The 22,858-nt window shown below is 45.0% G+C and overlaps 1 protein-coding gene across 2 annotated transcripts in view; it reads left to right on the top strand.

Moving 5' to 3' along the window:
* The window catches only part of Slc16a14 (solute carrier family 16 (monocarboxylic acid transporters), member 14), a 29,794-nt gene extending 7,255 nt beyond the window's left edge, over positions 1-22,539 (top strand). Inside the window, exons 3-5 of one of the 2 annotated variants that reach the window (XM_006496551.4) lie at positions 5,030-5,173; positions 14,854-15,831; positions 20,598-22,539. In XM_006496551.4, coding sequence (XP_006496614.1) covers positions 5,030-5,173; positions 14,854-15,831; positions 20,598-20,749 — 1,274 coding nt within the window. In that variant the 3' untranslated portion in view covers positions 20,750-22,539. The remainder of the gene's footprint in view (positions 1-5,029; positions 5,174-14,853; positions 15,832-20,597) is intronic. The other variant, NM_027921.1, reaches the window with a different exon arrangement.
* The last annotated feature ends 319 nt before the right edge of the window (positions 22,540-22,858 follow it).

The following is a 22,858-nucleotide window of genomic DNA, read 5'->3' as shown; positions in this document are numbered from 1 at the left end:
AGCCAGCCTCAGCTGCGTAGTAAGTTCCATGAGCACATGAGACCCAAGGGCACAAATATGTGTGTGAAAAGATTCTTGATAAATGTCTATGAAATGCTTGACCCCTTCAGTTCTTCATTGATCTTCTTAAAGACTGGGCTGGAGGGATAGCTCAGTGCTCTCCCAGAGGACCAGGGTTCAGTTCCCAGTACCTGCATGGCAACTTAGAGCCATTTGTTCCCAAACAGGAGTCATAGAGAAAGGAATAGATCTGGGTTGGATTTTCCTTTTGTGCTGTTCTGGAACTCACTATGCAGCTGGAAACTGGCTTTGAACTCCTAATCCTCCTGCCCATGTGGTGGCTGGAGTTGAGGCAAGGGTTCTTTATTAGCATGAGGTATGGGTGTGGTTTTGGGGGTTGGGGGAAGAGGAGGGGAAGGGGGAGAGAGAGAGAGAGACAGAGAGAGAGTGAGAGAGAGAGGGTGTGTGTGTTAGAGAGAGACAGAGAGAGGAGGGGAAGGGAGGGAGGGAGAAAGAGAGGAGAGAGAGAGAGAAAGAGAGAGAGACTTACAAGTGTTAGGTCTTTTCATTTTGCCAGAATGGTAGTGAGGAGTTCCTGCCCATTGCCTTAAATGTAATTAAATCCTAACTACAGAGGATTTACAGTATTTATCATTTACAAAGTGTGAATGCCTGAAGCCTCAGTAAGCAACAGTCACTTAACTAGAAAACCCGGCAGATATTAATATATTAATTCAATGCTGCCAGCTGTTGTCCACTTCCTTAATGCTTCTGTCAGGACAGCAGCAGCTTACTCCTTCTGTCTGGCTTATGAAACCCTTCAGCTAGGGATATTCACACCAACTGTGCCTTGCCTTTCCTTTTATTTTTCTCAAATGTCTTGGAATGTTTCATAAGCTTGCATATCAGAAAAGCTTGCCTCTGAACCCTTTCTATGATGGGGAAGGCAGTGTATTGTGGCTTGCCAGTTTTTCATATCTCAAAGGGCTGTCAGTAGCAAAGCCATGAGCCACACACATTCCAATTTGGGTCACTTGGTCCCCTAACTATGGCATGGTTGAGTGAGTATGAATATATAAGAATTAAAATGTAGGGCTAGCGACATGGCTCTGTGACTAAGAGCACCAGCTGTTCTTATATAGGACCCGTATTTGGTTTTATTCTTTAATGTTTGTGGAGAAACATCTTCAAACTTATGGTATCTCAGTTTCAGTTACTTCCAATAGTTCTCTCAGGTGACTATACCAGTTATTTATATAGTACACATATTTAATATATAGCATGTGCTTATATACTTATATATAGTATTTAGTATATAGTAAGACTGTTATAAGAAGTTAACTGAATTGGTATCATTAATATCAGAACTTATTAAATAAGTCTTTATATTCATGTTTCAAATTATGCACTTTCAGACAAGGAGCTGATGAAATATCTCCATGGTTACGAATATTTGCTGCTCTTGCAGGGGATCTGGGTTCAGTCCCCAGCCCTCATCTACGGTGGCTCACAACTGCCATAACTCCAGCTCCAGGAGTATCTGACACTTCTGGCCTCCACAGGCACCTGAGCTCATGTGTGCCCATACACAGACACACAGAACTAAAAACAAACTAATGAAGCCGGATTGGTGTCAATGGTTAGGAGCACTGCCTGCTCTTACAGAGGACCTGGGTTCAATTCCCAGCACCCACAAGTAACTCATGATCTAAAACTCAAGTTCCAGGGCATCTGATGCCCTCTGCTGAACTCTGCAGGCAACAGGCATGCACACAGTGCACATACATACATGCAGGCAAAACACACACACCCATAAAATAAATGCACTTTGAAAACAAATAAAAATAAATGTTGCCAGCTGTCTCAGTGCACACCTGTAATCCAAGCACTTGGGAGGAAGAGGCAGGTGGATCTTTGTGAGTTCCAGGCCAGCCTGGTCGACATAGCAAGCTCCAGGCTAGCTGGGGCTACATAGTGAATGACTAAGTATGAAAAGCGAAATCTTTGAATACATACACACAGAGTAGACAAGGCTGGGCTGCAGCTGAACGGTAGAGCACTTGTCCAAGACAATGCTCCGTCTTCCCAGTCAGCTCCACAGACTTGGACTCAAACCCCTGTGGGAGTTTCTGAGGGAGTTTCCGGGTTGATTCACTGAGGAGGTTAAGACCCACCATGAACGTGAGCGGCACCAATTCTGGGACTGGAGGAAGCTGGCTGAGCCCCAGTATTGTCTCTCCCTCCTTCCTGATGGCAGACACAATGTGACCAGGCACTGTAACGGGAGCACGTGACCTTGATAAACCAAGTCTTCTAGCCCAAGCCCAAACCACCCTTCCCTTACATTGTTTTTTATCAGGATTGGTCACAGCAGGACAAAAGTAACTAATTCGCCAGGGCTGTGGGAGATACCCGGTTCCTTCTCCCTTCTCCGGCCCAGAAGAAAGAGACCTCACAGGGCTAAGCAGGGCAAGTCTTCAGAGCTCAGTTATTTTACTTGTATCATGTTTATACTTCTGAGTATGTGTATGAGTGTGGGCCCCAGCCTGTGTGTAAAGGTCAGAGGACAGCTTTCGGGAGGTGGCTTTCTCCTTCCGTTGTACTCTAGGAATTGAGCTCAGGTCACCAAGCTTGTATAGCAAGTTTGGTTTTTTTTCTTTTTTTACCCACTGAACTATCTCTCCAGCCCTTAAATTTGTTATTAAGTCAAAAGCCCCACTCAAGTGCAGCATTCAATAACTATATAAAGTGATGACAAAAGTCTTCATTCTCTACACCGTGTCAAAAATGCACAGCCTGAGCCGGGCGTGGTGGCGCATGCCTTTAATCCCAGCACTCGGGAGGCAGAGGCAGGCAGATTTCTGAGTTTGAGGCCAGCCTGGTCTACAGAGTGAGTTCCAGGACAGCCAGGGCTACACAGAGGAACCCTGTCTCGGAAAAAAAAAAAAAAAAAGCACAGCCTGGGATCTGAGATGCAGTTCGGCTGTAGTGTGCCTACCTAGCATGCATGGAGCCCTGGGGTCCAACCCCCAGCATCTAAATAAACCAAGCATGGTGGCACAAGCCTCTAGTCTCAGCATTTGGGAGGTGAAGGCAGGAGGATCAGAAATTCAAGGTCAGCCGGGCAGTGGTGGTCCATGCCTTTAATCCCAGTACTTGGGAGGCAGAGGCAGGCAGATTTCTGAGTTCGAGGACAGCCTGGTCTACAGAGTGAGTTCCAGGACAGCCAGGGCTACACAGAGAAACCCTGTCTCGAAAAACAAACAAACAAAAAAAAAGTACAAGGTCAGCCTTGGTTACATAGGCAAATTGAGGCCAGCCTATACTGCATGAAACAAAAAACAAAACAAACAAAACAAAAAATGCAGCCTAGTGGTCTCAGAGGAGGCCTGGAAGAGAATGTGGAGCCTGAGTGTATTGAAGTCAGCAAGTCCTTGCGTTGGGTGCTCTGTGATAGTCTGTAGGAGCCCTTGTGAGAATCCTTTCCGAATGTTTCCTTTAGAACCGGAGTCAAAATCCCTGATGAGGAGTCTGTGAGATGGTTCAGTGGGTGCTTGCTACCAAGCATGACAACCTGAGTTCCATCCCCAAACCCATATGGTAGGAGAGAATTGACTCCCATAAGTGGTTATCCAGTCTCCACTCTGCAGCATTCACCCACAGCGACACGCCCACAGGGAATCGGTAAATGCAGGAAGTGAAACTTAACCTCATCTGCATATAGCAGCTCCAGGGCCTGGAAGAAGACTAGAGGAAAGGGTAGAAATTGCTATCAGCCTGAGAGCGTGTGAGCAAGCCACTGGGCCAGCCATCACATGGTCCCAGTCGGCTGGAGATAGAACTAGCCATCCTAGAACTCACTCAGTAAACCAGGTTAGCCTCAAACTCACAGAGAGCCTTTGTCTCCCCAGTGCTGGCTGATTTCACTTATTTTCAAGTGTTTGCTTATTCCACACATTTTCAAACTTTGTATAAGGCTGAGAAAATGAGAAGACCCAAAAGGCTGGATCCTGTTAGCCCGCTAGCCAAGGGCCTCTGTTGTAGTCAGAATGAACCTGACAGCTTGTTGCCAGTCTAGGACTGCGTGTTCTCTGATGAGATCATGGGCATGTGAAAGGTTTTTATACTTTAAGATTGTTGAAGACACAAAGGTCCTTGTGCCCTCGGATTCTAGGAAATTAAGATGGTAATCACTCAGGGATGTCTCCTCAATAGAGGAAATAAAATATCTGTTTTCCTTCCAGAAAGCTGGGAGTGGGTGTTAATAACCTGGTGAGCTTGTTGTTATCTGTAGATAATAAAACACCCAGAATAATTATCCCAGACTCTCCCTCCCTAGACCTTTATCTTTGGCTCCCAGTCAATAGCACCCATCCTTAGGGGAGCTATCACATGTACTCTATGGCCTGCTGACCTCTATGCTATCTCTGTTAGAGACTACACCAGATCCTGGGCCTTTTAGCTAGAGCACCTATCTTCGTGGTCACAAGTACTTTGTAAAGTAGTTTCTGTGTAGTTACCTTTACCTTTACTGTACACCCAGAATTGGAATGATTGTAACCTGGAAACCGCTATCTAAAATCTGTTGTGTTGAAACATGCCTACAATAAGCTGCCTGGCATCAGACTCCCTGAATTAGATCCAGGTTGATTGAAGTCATTCTGAATCGAGTTTGTATCCTCACCTCTAGCAGATTGCTGCCTGACTTGACATGTACAGGGACCCCTCCATAAGATGGTTTGGGTTTGCCTACGTTATTAAATATTACATTATGTATTTTTATTGAGAGGTGCATGTGTGGAGGCTAACAACCTGTAAGAGTTTGTTCTCTTTCTACCATGTGGGTTCTGAGGTTTGAACTCAGGTTGGCAGCTTTGGCTACAAGCCACGTTCCTGCTGAGCCATCTCAGAGCCCCGGTTTGGTCTCCTTTGAGCAGCCCTGGTGATGCTTTGTTCTTTATCTTCTTGCGTGGGGACCTAAGACAACAAGGAGCCTCTAGTCAGTGCCTTTTCCACTGCTCTGTGGCAGGACCTTTCATCGGCTTGTTCATTAACACCTGCGGGTGCCGCCAGACAGCAATCATTGGAGGCCTGGTGAACTCCCTCGGCTGGGTGTTGAGCGCCTATGCAGCCAATGTGCAGTCTCTCTTTATTACCTTTGGAGTGGCAGCAGGTAAGCATGGTTTAAATTTTTTTATTTCAGTGCTTTGTGCATTTAGATGAATTTAACTGTAGAGAAAAATAGAGCCATTAAGACATCTGGTGGATGGTCTAGAGAGACAGCTCAGAAATTAAGAGCATTTGTTCTTGCAGAGGACCCAGGTTTCATTTCCAGCACTCATGAGGTAGCTCCTAGCCATGTGTAACTCCAGTCCCAGAGGATCTGGGTACCCTCTTCTGACCTCTATGGATGCCACACATGCATATATGGTTTATGGTTTATATGCATGCATTGAAGGCAAAGCAAAACATACAAATAAAATATACATTTTTAAAGACATCACATATTTTAAAAGAAATTCCATTTTTGTCTTGGAAGTAAGTGTGTGTGTGTGTGTGTGTGTGTGTGTGTGTGTGTGTGTGCATGTGCCTGCGATTCTATAATCCCATGCCTTATTCTTTGACACAGGTTCTCCCTGACTCTGGAGCTAGGCTGGCAGCCGGGAGGCGCCGGAGATCCTCTTGTCTGTGACCCTTCCCTCCTCCCACCCTCACCCTCACACCAGGCACACAAAGCCCCATCAAGCTTTTATTTGGATGTTGTGTTTTTGCACAGCAAGCATCCTTTTTTTTTTTTTTTTTTTAAAGATTTATTTATTATTATTCATTAGTACACTGTAGCTGTCTTCAGATGCACCAGAAGAGGGTGTCAGATCTCATTACGGATGGTTGTGAGCCACCATGTGGTTGCTGGGATTTGAACTCAGGACCTTCGGAAGAGCAGTCAGTGCTCTTAACCGCTGAGCCATCTCACCAGCCCCACAGCAAGCATCCTTACCCATTGAGCTATCTCTCAGACCCAAGAAACGCTTTCATGGATGGCCCTTTAAGAGTGGGAAACTCACTGGTCCATGTAGTTGGCTTCCCCAATAGAACCAAATTCAAACTTGACTGCCAGCTCCTAGGTGCTAGGGTAGACCTTTTTCCTTTAAAGAACAGGAAAGGAGGATAATGACACAGACTTAAGAGAGTAAACAAAATTACTAAGAAATGAATGAGTTCTCTCATTAGTAAGTATAGGACCGGGCGTGACCCAAGGAATAGTCTTTACTCATGGGCACCATTCAAATGAATAAATTAGCACAAACCACAGGCGCATCCTGATTCTCAGAAGCCAATCTAAGCACACAGGCAGGAGACAGATTAAAACTGAACACCATGCAGAGTGGTTTGCATTCTGAAAAATTATTCCTGGCCATAATTTCCTTTACCCACAGGTTGTGGGGTTCACACGGTGAGCAGCAACTTCTTGAACACCTGTGCTCCAGCCTAGCAGATCCCACCTGACTCTGTGGAAACAGAACTCTGATCCTCCTCAAAAAATGAATTGTTGAATCAGAGTTGAAAGCTATTTTGATCAGGAAAGCCAGATGTAGCAGCACACGTATCCACAGCATTTGCCATTAAGAGGGAGGGCATTACTGAAAGTTCGGAGTCAATTGGGCAACATAGACAATTTCAGGCCAGCCAGGCCATATGGTAAGACTCTTGAAAAAAAAAATCTCTGTGCTCACAAGACAAGGAGAAAGATCTCTATTAGTTCAAAGCCAGCATGGTCTACAGAATGGTTCCAGTCCAGACAGGAATAGATAGTAAGAACCTGCCTCAAAAAACAAAATCATAAAATAAAATGTCCAGATATATAAGTATAATCCTAGCCCTCAGGAGGTTGGGGCAGGGAGATCCATACTACAGGGCCATCCTTAGCTATGTACATAGTGAGTTCAAGACCTGCCTGGCCTCCACAAGACCCTCTCTCAAAGCAATGGAAGTTATTTTGGTTAGGATATGGAGGCACAGAGCATGTCTGTAATTGTAACACTTGGGATTTTTTTTTTAAAAAAGAACTATTTATTTTATGTATATGAGTGCACTGTAGCTGCCTTCAGACACACCAGTAAAAGGCACCAGATCCCATTATAGATGGTTGTGAGCCACCATGTGGTTGCCGGGAATTGAACTCAGGACCTCTGAAAGAGCAGTCAGTGCTCTTAACTGCTGAGCCATCTCTCCAGCCCAACACTTGGGATCTTGAGGCAAGATGATACACGGGCTAAAACTAGCTCAGACTATGTATCAAGACCTTGTCTCTGTTGGGTGATGGTGTTGCATACCAGCAGTTGGAAGGCAGAAGCAGGTGGAATCTTTGTGAGTTCTAGGCTAACTTGGTCTACAAAGCAAGTTTCCAGGATAGCCGGCACTACACAGAGAAACCCTGAATCGAAAAACTAAAATGTTTTTCTAATGTCCTCTAACAGTGTATTACTGTAATAATAATAAAATAATAATAATGTAATAATCATTACATTAATAATAATAATAATAATAATAATAGTGTGTGTGTGTGTGTGTGACTGCACATACACATGTTATGGCATGCACATGGAGGTTAGAAGACAGTGGTTCTCAATTTGTGGGTTGCAACCCCTTTGGGGTAGAATGACCCTTTCACAGGGCTTATATATCAGATATCCTGCATAATGATTTACATTATGATTCATAACAGTAGCAACATTACAGTTATAAAGTAGCAATGAAAATAATTTGATGGTTAGGGGTCACATGAGGACTTGTATTAAAGGGTTGCAGCATTAGGAAGGTTGAGAACCACAGTTTTAGGCCATGGGTTTGTCCTTCCACCAGGGGATCTGAGATCCACTCAGGCTGTCCAAGCCTGTACTTGCCTTAGGTAAGTTACCTTTATCTGTGAGCCATCTGCCAGCATCTGACACCAGGTTTCAGTGTTCATTCCTCTTGTCTTAAGGGATATACTTGAGTTTATAATTCATATTTATGCTAACCATATGCTACCATGTTTGCATTGTCAACTAACATTTACCAAGCTCATTAGTATGTACCACCATGCTAAGTGATTTATGCAAATTACTTCGGTCTTTTCTTTTTTTTTTTTTTTATTTATTTATTTATTTATTTATTTATTTATTATATGTAAGTACACTGTAGCTGTCTTCAGACACTCCAGAAGAGGGCATCAGATCTTGTTACAGATGGCTGTGAGCCACCATGTGGTTGCTGGGATTTGAACTCTGGACCTTCGGAAGAACAGTCGGGTGCTCTTACCCACTGAGCCATCTCACCAGCCCTACTTCGGTCTTTTCAATGTGTTCCTCTGGTATGCTTATTTGCCCTTAGCTAAGTTAGGGTTTTATTGCTGTGAAGAGACACTATGACCAAGACAACTCTTCTAAAAGATAACATTTAGTTGAGACTGACTTACAGTTTCAAGAGGTTTGGTCCATTATCATCACAACAGGAAGCATGGCAGCCTGTAGGTAGACATGGTGTTGAGAGTTCTACATCTCAATCTGAAGGCAGCAGAAGAAGACCGTCTTCTGTAGGCAGCCAGGAGGCTCTGGATCACACTGGCCAGACTTGAGCACATATATGACTCATATATATATGAGTCCCGCCTCCACAGTGACACACATCCTCTAACAAGGCTCCATCTCCTCCAATAAGGCCACACCTCCTAACAGTGCCACCTCCCATGGGCCAAACATTCAAATCACCACAGTCTCCAGTTTGCACAGAAGGAAACTGAGGTGTAAGGAGGTTCAGTGGTGAGTTTAATGTGCCTAATGTCACACAAATATTGTGGTCACAAAAAGAGAACAACAAATGCAGCCCAGTGGTAAGTGTGCTGGCCCAGCATGAACGAAGCACTTAATCAGCCAGGCCTGGTGGCACACGCTGCAATCCCAGCGCTCAGGAGTGGAGGCAGGAGGATCAAAAGTTCAAGGTCCCTCTCTGCTACACAAGTCAATTCAAGGCCAGCCTGAGGATACATGGGAATCCATGTCATAACAGAAATAAGGAAACAAGTAGACACAAATCTTCATTAACATTTTATTTCTTTCATGACAGGGTTTCTCTTAGCCTTGGCTGTCCTGAAAACTTGCTCTGTAGACCAAGCTGACCTAGAACTCACAAAGATTCCACCTGCCTCTGCCTTCCAAGTGCTGGTATTAAAGGTATGCAACACCATCACCCAGCAGAGACAAGGTCTTGATACATAGTCTGAGCTAGTTTTAGCCCGTGTATCATCTTGCCTCAAGATCCCAAGTGTTGGGCTGGAGAGATGGCTCAGCAGTTAAGAGTAGTGACGCAAGCCGGGCGGGTGGATTTCTGAGTCCGAGGCCAGCCTGGTCTACAGAGTGAGTTCCAGGACAGCCAGGGCTACACAGAGAAACCCTGTCTCGAAAAACCAAAAGAAAAAAAGAAAAAGAAAAAAAGAAAAGAGTACTGATGCTCTTCCAGAGGTCCTGAGTTCAATTCCCAGCAGCCACATGCCTCTCCAATGCTGGGATTAAAAGTGTATTCTACCACCAGCACCTGGCTAGGACAGAATTTCAAGACTATCTTTAACTAAAATTCCAGGCCTGAGCTGCAAGAGACCCTGTGTAAAATAAGTAAACTTAATTTGTTCCATCATCAAAACCCAAAGTATGAGAGTTCTACAGAGCAAGTCACCCAATGTCTGCAACAAATAAGTTACAAGAGGCGTTGAGGTTGAGGGACCAAAAACTAGGCATCAACAAACAGCAATGTGTGGACCTTTCTTGGATTGTGGTTTAAACAACAAGTTTGGGGGGTTATTTTTTTTTAAAAGAGCAGTCATTCATAAGACATTTAGAAATTGGAGCACATTCTGGATATCTAGTGGTGTCAAGGGATTATTTTTTTTTCGAATGAGATAATGATATGAGAATTATGCTATTTAAATAATTTTTTACATTTGGAGATTTATACTAAAATATGCACACATGAGATAAAATATTCTCAATTTGCTTCCAAATAATATGTGGTATTTACAAAATTGGCCGTGAGCTGAGATTTGTTGAAGTTAAGTGATGGCATAAAGAGTCATTAAAATCGTTCTGTTTTTAAAAGCTTCACTCTGATTTGATTTAAACTGTTCGTTAGAAGCTGGAAAGATGGCTCAGCAGTCCAGAGTGCTGCTCTTCCAAAGGGCTGGAGTTCCGGTTCCACCTCCCACACTGGGCAGCTTACAACCTCCTGTAACACCCGCAGAGGGACCCATTGCCCTCTTCTGACCTCTGAGGGCACCTGCACACAGACATGAATTTTAAGATTATATCCCCTATTGCTGCAGTCTTCCTAGATTTGGAGTTTTGTCTGTCTTTGAGGCAGGGTCTTGTGTAGCACAGGCTAGCCAGGCTCTCATGTACTCACATTCTGATTTGTGTCAAGAATGCCCTGATACTCTTACCTTACCTCTGAGCTCTGGGATTAATGTATCACAACACGTGGTTTATGCTGCGCTGGGGATTGATCTCAAGGTCCCACGCATGCGGGGCGAGCACTTCTTATGCATGTGGTGTGTGTTACTCAGACAGGAGAACATCCTCATGCTACATTTCTTGGGTGTATTCCCGTGGTTGTGGTTCTCCTACACGGGGCTTTTTTTTTTTTAGACTATCCATAGACACCAGGCGTGGTGGCGCACGCCTTTAATCCCAGCACTCAGGAGGCAGAGGCAGGTGGATTTCTGAGTTCGAGGCCAGCCTGGTCTACAGAGTGAGTTCCAGGACAGCCAGGGCTATGCAGAGAGACCCTGTCTCGAAAAACCAAAAAAAAAAAAAAAAAAAATCCATAGACATATTTATGAAGAAGGCTTCTTTTTTTCTTTAATGGACTTTATCTTTGCTGAGTGATGGTGCACGCCTTTAATCCCAGCACTTGGGAGGCTGAGGCAGGCTGATCTCTGAGTTCGAGGGTAGCCTGGTCTACAGAGTGAGTTCCAGAATGACCAAGGCTACACAGAGAAGCCCTGTCTTGAAAAACAAAACAAAACTTTATCTTTTTTTTAAATTTATTTATTGTTATATGTAACTACACTTGTAGCTGTTTTCAGACACACCAGAAGAGGGCATCAAATCTCAGTATGGATGGTTGTGAGCCACCACGTGTTTGCTGGGATTTGAACTCAGGACCTTCAGAAGAGCTGTCAGTGCTCTTAACTACTGAGCCATCTCTCCAGTCCAAAACTTTATCTTTAGAAATACAAGATTGAACAAACAAACAAACAAAAAACCACAAAATTAATCTCTTTTTAAAAAAGATTTGTCTTGGGCAAATGAGATGGCTCAGTAGATAGAGACGGTCACCAGCAAGCCTCACACCCTCAAGCTACATTCCTGGGACCCACATGTAGAAGAAGAAAATCAGCCAACTTCTAAGTGAGGGGGAACTGGTGAAAAAAAAAAAGGAGAGGGGTGAAATGGGGTTGGAAGGGAGGGTTTCTCTTCACAGCATCGTGGTCCAAGTGGTTTTGCTGAGGCCAAATGGGCTGGGGGCTAAGGGCATGAGTGCAGGGTCTGTCTAGCAGTGAGCTTGTACGGCCAGCTTCTGAAGGGACAAGGTTTCAAAAGTCCACACTAGCCAGGCAGTGGTGGCACACACCTTTAATTCCAGCACTTGGGAAGCAGAGGCAGGCATATTTCTGAGTTTGAGGCCAGCCTGGTATACAGAGTGAGTTCCAGGACAGCCAGGGCTATATAGAAAAAACCTGTCTCGAAAAACCAAAAAAAAAAAAAAAAGAAAAGAAAAGAAAAATAAGAAAGAAAGAAACGTCCACACTAGCCACAGAAATGAATGAAAGTTCCTCATTTCTTAAAGGATCAGGCTAGGGTTTTGCATAAAGATACAACATACGACAGTCATCTAGATATGTCATTTTCAGATATTTTCACTTCGTTAATTTTCTCAAGAAGCAGGCAGATGTTACAGATAGTCCAAAGTCAATCAGCTCATGAGGAGGATATGGACCTGGTGACAGACCATGGAATGATATCTTTTTTTTTATTATTCTTTTTTTAAAAAATATTTTTATTAGGTATTTTCCTCATTTACATTTCCAGTGCTATCCCAAAAGTCCCCCATACCCTCCCCCCACCCCCCTACCCACCCACTCCCACTTTTTGGCTCTGGCGTTCCCCTGTACTGGGGCATATAAAGTTTGCATGTCCAATGGGCCTCCCTTCCCAGTGATGGCCGACTAGGCCATCTTCTGATACATATGCAGCTAGAGTCAAGAGCTCCGGGGTACTGGTTAGTTCATAATGTTGTTCCACCCATAGGGTTGCAGATCCCTTTAGCTCCTTGGGTACTTTCTCTAGCTCCTCCATTGGGGGCCCTGTGATTCATCCAATAGCTGACTGTGAGCATCCACTTCTGTGTTTGCTAGGCCCCAGCATAGCCTCACAAGAGACAGCTATATCTGGGTCCTTTCAGCAAAATCTTGCTAGTGTCAATGATGTCAGTGTTTGGAGGCTGATTATGGGATGGGGAATGATGTCTTCTTAATTTTGTTAATTATTTTGCCAATGTGTACACTGTGCCCCATGAATGTAGTGCCCTCGGAGGTCAGAAGAGGGTGTCAGATCCCTGGAATTAGAATTACAGATGTTTGTTAGCCATCATGTGGGTGCTGAGAAGGAAACCTGCTCTTAACCACTAAGCCATCTCTCAATGGTTTAAAAAGTTTATTTTATGTGTATGAGCGTTTTGCCTGCATGTGTGTATATGAACCACAAGTGTCAGTGGTGACCACAGATGTCAGGAAGGGGCAGGGGAAGTGGTCAGACCACTAAAAGCAGCTGTGTAGATGCCAGGAACTAACCCAGGTCCCTGTGTGTGTGTGTGTGTGTGTGTGTGTGTGTGTGTGTGTGTGTGCGTGCATGTGTGTGCGAGCACATGTGTATATTTACATGTGGAGGTAAGAACACCTTGCAGGATTTAGGGATCCAACTCAGGTTGTCAGGCTTGGGCAGCAAGTTCTTCCATGCTGTTAGCTATCTTGCTGGTCTCTAAGGCTGTTTTCTTAAACATTTTTTTTAATTATTTATTTATTTTATGTATGTGAGTACACTGTAGCTGTCTGCAGACACACCAGAAGAGGGCATTGGATCCCATTACAGATGGTTGTGAGCCACCATGTGGTTTCTGGGATTTGAACTCAGGACCTCCGGAAGAGCAGTCAGTGCTTTTAACTGCTGAGCCATCTCTCCAGCCCCCTAAAGGCTGTTTTCTCTGTCTGTTTTACATTCTAAGAAAGTCTGATTTCTACCATTGTGGTCATAAGCTTCATAAAGAGTGATCCAGAGTTTGACCCAAATTAGAGGACTGTGTCTTGCCCTCACTGACACGGGCAGGAGGCTCAGGGACGGTTACGGTTCTAACTGGCCTGAACCTGGGAGAGTAGAGCCTCAGGAAGAGCCGACTAACTAGTCTCACGCAATAGCCATCTTTATTCAGAGCATCGGACAATTTTATTCTGAGGGCATTCTGAGGGTGAGGCAAAGTCATGTGAGCAAAGGTTGCTTGAGCTGGAGCTGTCTACAGTAACAAGGACATGGCCACCAGAGTTTAGGCTGTATAAGGTCTTGAGGACAACTGTGCTTGGGAACATCCCTCTGAATAATAACGGGTAAAATGATGGCTAATCTGAAGCATGCCCACTCCTATTATTACTTCTAGGAGGGGCACGAAAGTGCATTCTAAGAACAAATCCCTGTTCTAAAGGAACAGAGATTGCAAGACTCTTGTCTGGTTTACATGAAGTTTTCTTACAAGGTCCTAAAAAGTCACACAGCTTCTTTCATGGACTGTACTCTGACCAGACACTTGTCACTTTCTTCTTCTGAGCCTGCCTGAGACAGGGCCTTTTCTGTAGGTGAGGCTGGCCTGATCTTACAGGAGGGGTCTGCTCTGCTGTTATTGGTAGAAACTATCGCAAAGTCTGATGGGAAAAATGGCAGCTCCTCCTGGCAATTCTCCTTGGAGCTTCCTTACAACTGCTATCCTTCATTAGAATGGAAACGTACAATGCTGTAAGAGGATGAAGGCTACACAGTTTACATCTCCTTTTGACATTGTTTTGGATTTTCTGTGTTTCGAGACAGGGTTTTGTTATGTCTTCCTAGCTGTCCTGGAACTCACTCTGTAGACCAGGCTGGTCTCGAACTCACAGAGATCCACCTGCCTCTGTCTCCCAAGTGCTGGGATTAAAGGAGTGATCTACTATCCCACCCCAGCATGATTTGGATCTTAAATGTCTCTGAAGGCTGTGTAGTGAAGACTGGCGTCTTTAGGGAGTAGGGCCTAGTAGAAGAAATTGATAATTGGGAATACACACACACACACACACACACACACACATACACACACGCACATTTTTAATCCCGTATTGGCCTCAAACTCACTACGTAGGCTGAGAATGACCTTGAAGTTCAGTTCCTCTGCTCCTGCTTCCTAGTGTTAGGAATAAAGACATATGGTGTCACTGTGACCATGTTTTTATACATGGTGCTGGGAATTTGCACATGCTAGGGCAAGTACTCTGCCAACAGCTAGATCCCTGGTCCTCTTCTCCTTGACTTCTCAGCAGCCTTGAACTTTGCTCTGCTGAAACTTGCCCAAAAGCATCGGGAGCTAAATTCTCTAAAATTGCTAACCAAAATAAACCTTTCTTCTTTTTAAATTCATGGCCTCAGACCTTTTGCTATAATCTGGAATTCTGCCTGACACAGCAGGTCTATATGTCCTAAGGATTCTGATTGTGCCGTGTGCTTTCTTCCCTCTCACCTGCAGGCCTTGGCAGTGGGATGGCTTACCTACCTGCAGTGGTCATGGTGGGAAGGTACTTTCAGAAGAGACGAGCCCTGGCCCAGGGCCTCAGTACCACGGGGACAGGATTTGGGACGTTCCTGATGACCGTGTTGCTGAAATACCTGTGCGCAGAATATGGCTGGCGGAATGCTATGTTCATCCAAGGTGCTCTGTCCCTGAACCTGTGTGTCTGTGGGGCGCTCATGAGGCCCCTCTCTCCCGAGAAGTTAGAAAACTGCCCAGAAGCGGAAGAGCCGTGTGCTCTCCCAGCTTACTCCACTGAATCTGTTAAGTCTGGAGGACCACTGGGCATGGCTGAAGAACAGGACAGAAGGCCCGGGAATGAGGAGATGGTGTGTGACCTTCAAACACAGGAGTGTCAAGGTCAAACCCATCCGAGGAAGAATGTGTGTGCCTTCCGGGTTCTGAAGACAGTGAGCCAGCTCACTGTGCAAGTCCGGAGGGGCTTTAGGGACTGGCACTCAGGCTATTTTGGGACGGCTTCACTCTTCACCAACCGCATGTTTGTAGCCTTTATTTTCTGGGCTCTGTTCGCATACAGCAGCTTTGTCATCCCTTTCATCCACCTGCCCGAAATCGTCAGTTTGTATAACTTGTCAGAGCAAAATGACACATTCCCTCTGACCTCGATTATAGCAATACTTCACATCTTCGGGAAGGTGATCTTGGGGGCCGTGGCCGACCTCCCCTGTATCAGCGTCTGGAATGTCTTCCTCATCGCTAACTTCACCCTCGTCCTCAGCATCTTCCTTCTGCCTCTGATGCACACCTACGCGAGTCTGGCTGTCATTTGTGCCCTAATTGGGTTTTCTAGCGGGTATTTCTCCCTCATGCCTGTGGTGACAGAGGACCTGGTTGGCACTGAGCACTTGGCCAATGCCTACGGCATCATCATCTGCGCCAATGGCATCTCAGCCTTACTAGGACCACCATTCGCAGGTGAGTGCACCAAGGGGCCCAGAGCTTAGAGTGCATGCAGGAAGGCAGGATGTGGGGTGGTCCGTTCCCCTTCCCCTACAAAATCCAATGTCAGAGCTGGCCACGGTGACACATGCTTGAGGTCCCAGCACTTGGGAAATATAAGTAGGAAGAAGTCAGCCTAAACTGGTCCAAAAGGCAAAAAGGCCAGGTGTGGCTGTGCGTGTGCGTGTGCGTATGTGTGTGTGTTGAACATATATATGTGTGTGTATACACATATCTGTACTACCAGTAGTAAGGGTATTGAGACAGGAGGATTATTATAAATTCCAGGCTAGCTTTAGCTACATTATGAGACCCTGTCTCAAGAAACCACAACCAGGGGCCTGAGAAATGACTGTCGGTAAAAATCAGTGATGATTCCAATCCTCAGAACCCACATGGTGAAAGGAAAGGACAGAACCTTGCAGATTGTCCTCTGACCTCCACATTTATACTGTGGCACAGACCTATACGCATACACACATAGTTAAATAAATAAAAGGTTTTTTTAAGCAGGGCGGTGATGGCGCACACCTTTAATCCCAGCACATGGGAGGCAGAGACAGGCGGATTTCTGAGTTCGAGGCCAGCCTGGTCTACAAAGTGTACAAAGTGAGTTCCAGGCCAGCCGGGGCTATACAGAGAAACCCTGTCTTGAAAAACCAGGGGAAACAAAAAGTTTTTTTAAAGAAGGAACCAAAAACAGGGCCAAGGATATGCGTCAGTTGGCAGAGTATTTGCCTAGTGTGCACACTGCCCTGAGTTCTACACCCAGCACCTCATACACTGGGCATGATGGTGCATGCCTGTAGTCATAGCACTTGAGGGAGAGGCAAAGATCAGGAGCCCAAGGTGATCCTTGGCATATGAGACCCTATCTCAAAATAACCGAAAGGCATCTGTGCTTGGGCCTAGCCTTGTGTTTGTTTCCTGTTGCTGCTATAACAAGCTGCCATAAACATTATCTAACTGTTCCAGCAGTCAGAGATCTAGGCAAGGAAATATGTGCCTCAAGTCCAGGGAGAAGTCCTGCCTCCAGGGAACAGATGGAGATGGAGGTGCATATATGTCTTTTGACCTCCAAACACTCAGAACACATACATATATGCATACACACATGTGCATGTGCTCACACAAACACACAAGGCCAGGCATGGGGGTGCAGGCCTGAGGTCCTGGCACTTGGGAGGTAGAGGTGAGAGCATCAGCGGTTTAAAGCGAGCCTGGGTTGCATATGACGCCAACTCAAAAACAAAACAAAAAAACAAAACACAAAAACACCTAACAGAAACAATCAAAGAGAGAAGTTTCTGTGGGTGCCCACTCTCACAGCTGTGGGGACACAGGCCAGTGTCCCAGTGTGTCTAGGTGTCTGGTGTAAAGGGTCATTCCTCCTTTTGTCTCTTGCTTCCTCTCATCCCACTGATTGATGCACTGAGAGTGAAGGACATTTGTCGGTTGCCTGCATATTGTTGAACTGACTCTTCAGGCCAAGACACTAAACTCATAATGAGATGCAGTCCCAGCACTCCCGCACTGTAGGGTCAGGGTGCCTAGCAACCCGAGTGACTAAATAACCACATTCGATTCTTGCTAGTCATCCCAAATGGGCTTGAAATGCTACTTAATGTGATGCAAAGAAAATTACTTCTCCAATTACCTTCCCCACCCCCTTTTGGTAAATGGATTCAGAAACAAAATTATTTCCTACTTTTCAGAGAGATTTCTAGTCCCATTTAAAAACCTGGTACAATTTTACTGCCGTATTATACACTTAGGGAAGACATGCAATTACATTACATTACACAGACATTTCCACCATGGCATCAGACAACACCAGCTTCGATCTTTATAACATGGCTGGGTGTTCACGTCTCCTTAAAATGTGTCATATTACTAGGTAGTTTTTCTAAATGTTTCCAGAATCCTTTCTAGCAAAATCCAGCTCCGTGGCTCACCCTCCTTTGAATAAAAGCTCCCTAACAAGCATTTCCAATGTTGTCCAGGAGATGGGTGGGAGCAGATTCACTGAGGAGAAAGACACCTGCCCTTCTCATGGGGCACACTCAAAGGAAAGGCAAGGGCAACTGAAGAGGAAACCAGGGTTTCCTGTGAGACTTTGAGTTAATGGATTAAAGGATTGCAAAGGGCCCAAGTTCCAAATCAAAGAACGAAGATCACAACCAGGTGTGATGTCACATGACCGATCAATACATAGGGAGTTCACATGGTACAGCGTCTGAGCGCTTGCCTGGCAAGTGTGAGGTCCTAGCTGGGTTCAGTCTATAGTATAGGAGCAGGAGGCTGAAGACGCTCGGCTCAGTGGTTAAGAGCATTGCTGCCCTTCTAAATGTTTCATTCTCAGCACCCATATCCAGAGGCTCACAGCCATTCCAGTTCCTGAGAATCCACAACCTCTTCTGGCCTCCATGGGCACCTGTACACACACACAACATGCACGCACACCTCCACTTTCCAGTCTGATGGGGTCTTGTTCTATATCTGAAGTTGGGGTTACACTCAGGCACTATATTGAGACTAAGCTGTCTGTAGTTCCCACTTGGTCGCGTGAAGACTGAAGATTTAACTATTAGTGATCGAGCCAGCTTTCGCTGGAGCCGAGCAGCACATGAGAACTTCATTTATAGATGTTCAGCTTTGCTGTCGTTTTGGGTGGTGCTGGGTTTTGAACTGAGGGTCTCTTTCCATGCTAAGTGACTAAGTGATCACCACTGGGCGACATTGCCAGTTTTGCTTTGTTTCCCCTCCCTCTTAGGGACAGGGCCTCACTGTGTGACTCTGTCTTGCCAGGAATGCACTATGCAGAGCTGCCTGGCTTCAAACCCACAGAGACCTGCCTTGCTTCTGCCTTCCAAGTGCTGGGATTAGACGGGTGTGTGTGTGTGTGTGTGTGTGTGTGTGTGTGTGTGTGTGTGATGCTTGGCTAATTTTCATTTTGAGACAGGGTCACATTAAATTGCCCAGGCTGAGTCTGTGAGGTCACCCTGTAGCCCTGGTGGCCTTTTAATTTACATTCTTCCTGTAGCTGGGATGACAGACCTGTGCCCTCAGAACCTGTCCTAATTGCCTAGCTTTTAGGTTATAGACCCCTATCTGCTGTTCTGTAGGTAGATACGGACCACTCTACAGCATTCGTGTGGCCGTCAGCCAAACAAGTCCACTGTAGGCAGCTGGTGTCACTGAGCGGAAGTTGGTGGGAGTGGCTGAGATGTGTCTGCATAGCTTTCAGATTCTGTCCCTGAACCATTATTTTTTAATTATGTGTTTAATCATGTTTTAGATTGTAGATGGAGAAAGGGCAGAGCATTTTGCTAAGCCACATCTAAAGAATATGACCTTTAGCTGGGCGGTGGTGGTACATGCCTTTAGTTCCAGCATTTGGGAGGCGGAGGCAGAGGCAGGTGGATCTGGTCTATAGAGCTCTAGGACAATCAGGGCTACACAGAGAAATCCTGTCTCAAAAAACAACAACCACAAAACAAAACTTTTTTTTTTGTTTGTTTTCTCTTTGGAGGTGGTAGTTTTTTTACTTTTTTCCTTTTGATTTGTTTGTTTTGTTCTGTTTTGTTTGAGACAGGCTCTCACTAGGTAGCTCCAGCTGGCCTAGAACTTGTTATGACCAGGCTGGCCTTGAACTCACAGAAATCTCCTACCTCTGCCACACCTGTGGTCTCTTATTTTTAAATCAAATGGCACATAAAACAGGGCTGATTGTTTGGGTCAGTGGGTGTCTTAGTCAGGGTTCCTATTCCTGCACAAACATCATGACCTAAAAGCAAGTTGGGGAGGAAAGGGTTTATTCAACTTTCACATTGCTGTTCATCACTTAAGGAAATCAGGACTGGAACTCAAGTGGGTCAGGAAGCAGGAACTGATGCAGAGGCCGTGGAGGGATGTTACTTACTGGCTTGCTTCCCCTGGCTTGCTCAGCTTGCTTTCTTATAGAACTGAAGACTAGGAACTCATGAGCTCATGGGTGGCACCGCCCACAATGGGCCCTCCCCACTTGATCACTAATTGAGACAGTGCTTTCCAGCTGGATCTCATGGAGGCATTTCCTCAAGGGAGGCTCCTTTCTCTGTGATAACTCCAGCTTGTGTCAAGTTGACACACAAAACCAGCCAGTACAGCGGGTAAAGTACTTGACAAACTAGTTCAGCATGCTGGGTGACCTGAGTTCAATCCCTGAGACCCACAGAAAGGTAGAAGGACCCACACAGTTGTTCTGTGACCTCCTCACATGCTCATGAGCCCTGCGTGCCACAAGAAAAGGTTATACACTTACACAGAAATAAATCAAGAGAAAGCCAAATTACAACAGCCAGACATGACAGCACATGCCATTAGTCCCAGGATTGGAGAGTCAGAGGCCAGCCTGGTTTATGTAGTGCGTTCCAGGGCTACATGGTGAGGCCCTGTCTAAAGAACAGACAAAAATTAAAAATGCAACCTTGAATATGTGAGATCTTGTATCAACTCTGGGTTCCACCGCCCCACCCCCACAACAAAGTTAATTCCTTTGGAGGGACAGTACTGGGGACTGAACCTTGGCTCTAATGTGTGCTAGCCAAGTGTTCTACCACTGAGCTACATCCCCAGTCCAAACGCTTATTTAAAAAAAAAAATTGACGTAGCAATAAATGCGTGGTTTGTATCTTGGAGTTTTGTCTTAAACTGTGTTATGCTGAATATCTATGCTTTTTTGTTTTGTTTTGTTTTCATAGGATGGATCTTTGACATCACCCAAAAATATGACTTTTCCTTTTATATATGTGGTTTGCTTTACATGGTAGGGATACTCTTTTTGCTCATTCAACCGTGTATTCAGATGATAGATCAATCCAGAAGGAAGTGCATAGAGGGTGCACATGTTTAGTGTCCTGTAACGTTTCCTGTGGGTTCCCTCCTCGTGCCTACCTCACCTGGCTCCTAGAGGAACACTCTGTGTGATGACCGGTGGTGTCACTTATGAATGGCATTGTCATCGCTTCATCTGTAAGCAGTGTGGCCTCTCTGCAGAGGTGGCAGACGTGATTAGAACTGTGTGTGTCTTAGAGGTGACAGTGTTTATAGCTTATTAAATAGTTGATACAGATGCCCTTATGAAAACTTTCAAGCCAGGCATGTTGGCAAATGCCTGTAATCCCAGCTTTAGGTGGAGGCAAGAGGGTCAGAGGTTCAAGGTTAGCCTGGGCTACATGAGACCCTGTATCAAAAAACAAAACAAAACAAAACAAACAAAACCACAAAAAAGCCCCCCTCCTCTTTTCCTTCCTCCCACTCTCTCCTCCTCTCCCCTCCCTTCCTCTTTCTCTCTCTCTCTCCTTCCTTTCCTCCCTTCCTTCCTCTCTCTCCTCCCTTTCTCTCACCCTCTCCTTACCTCTTTCCATTCACTGAGACTAGGGTTTTATATGCAAAGACTGGAAATAAAAACACTGCAACTCACCCACTTCTTTGTAAGGTAAAACCCAAGTGTCTGTGTTTCCACAGAAGGTCCAGATATGTGGGCTTTGAACACGAGAGTATGACTGAGTTTTGTAAATTCTTACAAGGTGGTGGTCTGCTGGTATCATGCAAAGGCAGGTTATCATTTCAAAAGCAGTGTAGTCTGTGGACTGGAGGAATGGCTAAGAGGTTAGGAGGTGCTTGCTGCTCTTGCAAAGGACCAGAATTCAGTTCCCAGCACCCACATGTTGGTTCACACCCACCTGTAACTCCAGTTCCAGGGGATCAGGCACCCTCTTCTGGTCTATGTGGCATGCATACATACACTCAGACAAAACACCCATACACTTAAAATTTTTTTAAAAAAATCTTTAAAAAAGGAATACATATTAGTACAATTTTGAAAAACAGTTTATATTTTTATGAAAGATTCTGTAGCTAAGAATTACAATTTCTAACTCTCGTAAGAAATGAAACTGGCCATCCTTTCTAACTCAGTAACTGTGTCATGGAAGATGATGTCAGCCATAAACTGAACTCAGCACACATCCTTCCCATGTGGTCTATGAGTGATATCCTTAGTCTCAGGAGTGTTTCTTAGTGCACTTCACAAGCAAATTAAGGGCTAGGATTCAGACACTTTAGTTTATACCATTATCTTGGATTCAAACATCTTTTTTAAGAGCCTGTTATGGTGGCACACACCTCGTTCATCCCTGAGCTTGGATAACAGGTGGATCTCTAAATTAAAGGCCAGCCTGGTCTACAGAACAAGTTCAAGGACAGCCAGGGTTTTACAAGGTCTCAAAACAAAACAAAACAAAAAACAAACAAACAAACAAAAATCCGTATCTTTAGAGTTTCTCTTGCCCAGTGAAGTACAAGGTTAAGGTTAAGTCACTTATAAAATATGTGGCTTATTCCAAGCAAGAGTCAAACTGTGAGCGCCAGGAGATGGCCCAATGAGTAAAGGTGTTCTTGCTCTTAAAGAAGACCTGAAATTGGTTCCCAGCATCCATATGGGGCAGCTCACAACTATCTATAACTCCAGTTTCAGGGAATCGGCCACCCTCCTCTGGACTAATGGGTACACAACACCCCCTATACACACACACACACACAATTCCTTTTAAGAGTCAAGCAGTGGGGCTGGAGAGATGGCTCAGCTGTTAAGAGCACTGACTGTTCTTCCAGAGGTCCTGAGTTCAATTCCCAGCAACCACATGGTGGCTCACAACCATCTGTAATGGGACCTGATGCCCTCTTCTGGTGTGTCTGAAGACAGCTACACTGTACTCATTATACATATAAAATAAATAAAATCTTTTTTTAAAAAAATAGTTCTCTTTGTAGATTTCATACATAAAGAAGTCTTTTTTTTTTTTTTTTTTTTTTTTTTGGTTTTTCGAGACAGGGTTTCTCTGTATAGCCCTGGCTGGCCTGAAACTCACTTTGTAGACCAGGCTGGCCTCATCTGCCTGCCTCTGCATCCCAAGTGCTGGGATTAAAGGCGTGCACCGCCGCCACCACCACATAAAGA

Source organism: Mus musculus, chromosome 1 (assembly GCF_000001635.26).
Source record: "Mus musculus strain C57BL/6J chromosome 1, GRCm38.p6 C57BL/6J".
Taxonomy (NCBI): Eukaryota; Metazoa; Chordata; class Mammalia; order Rodentia; family Muridae; genus Mus; species Mus musculus.
This window is presented reverse-complemented; position numbering and strand designations above follow the sequence as displayed.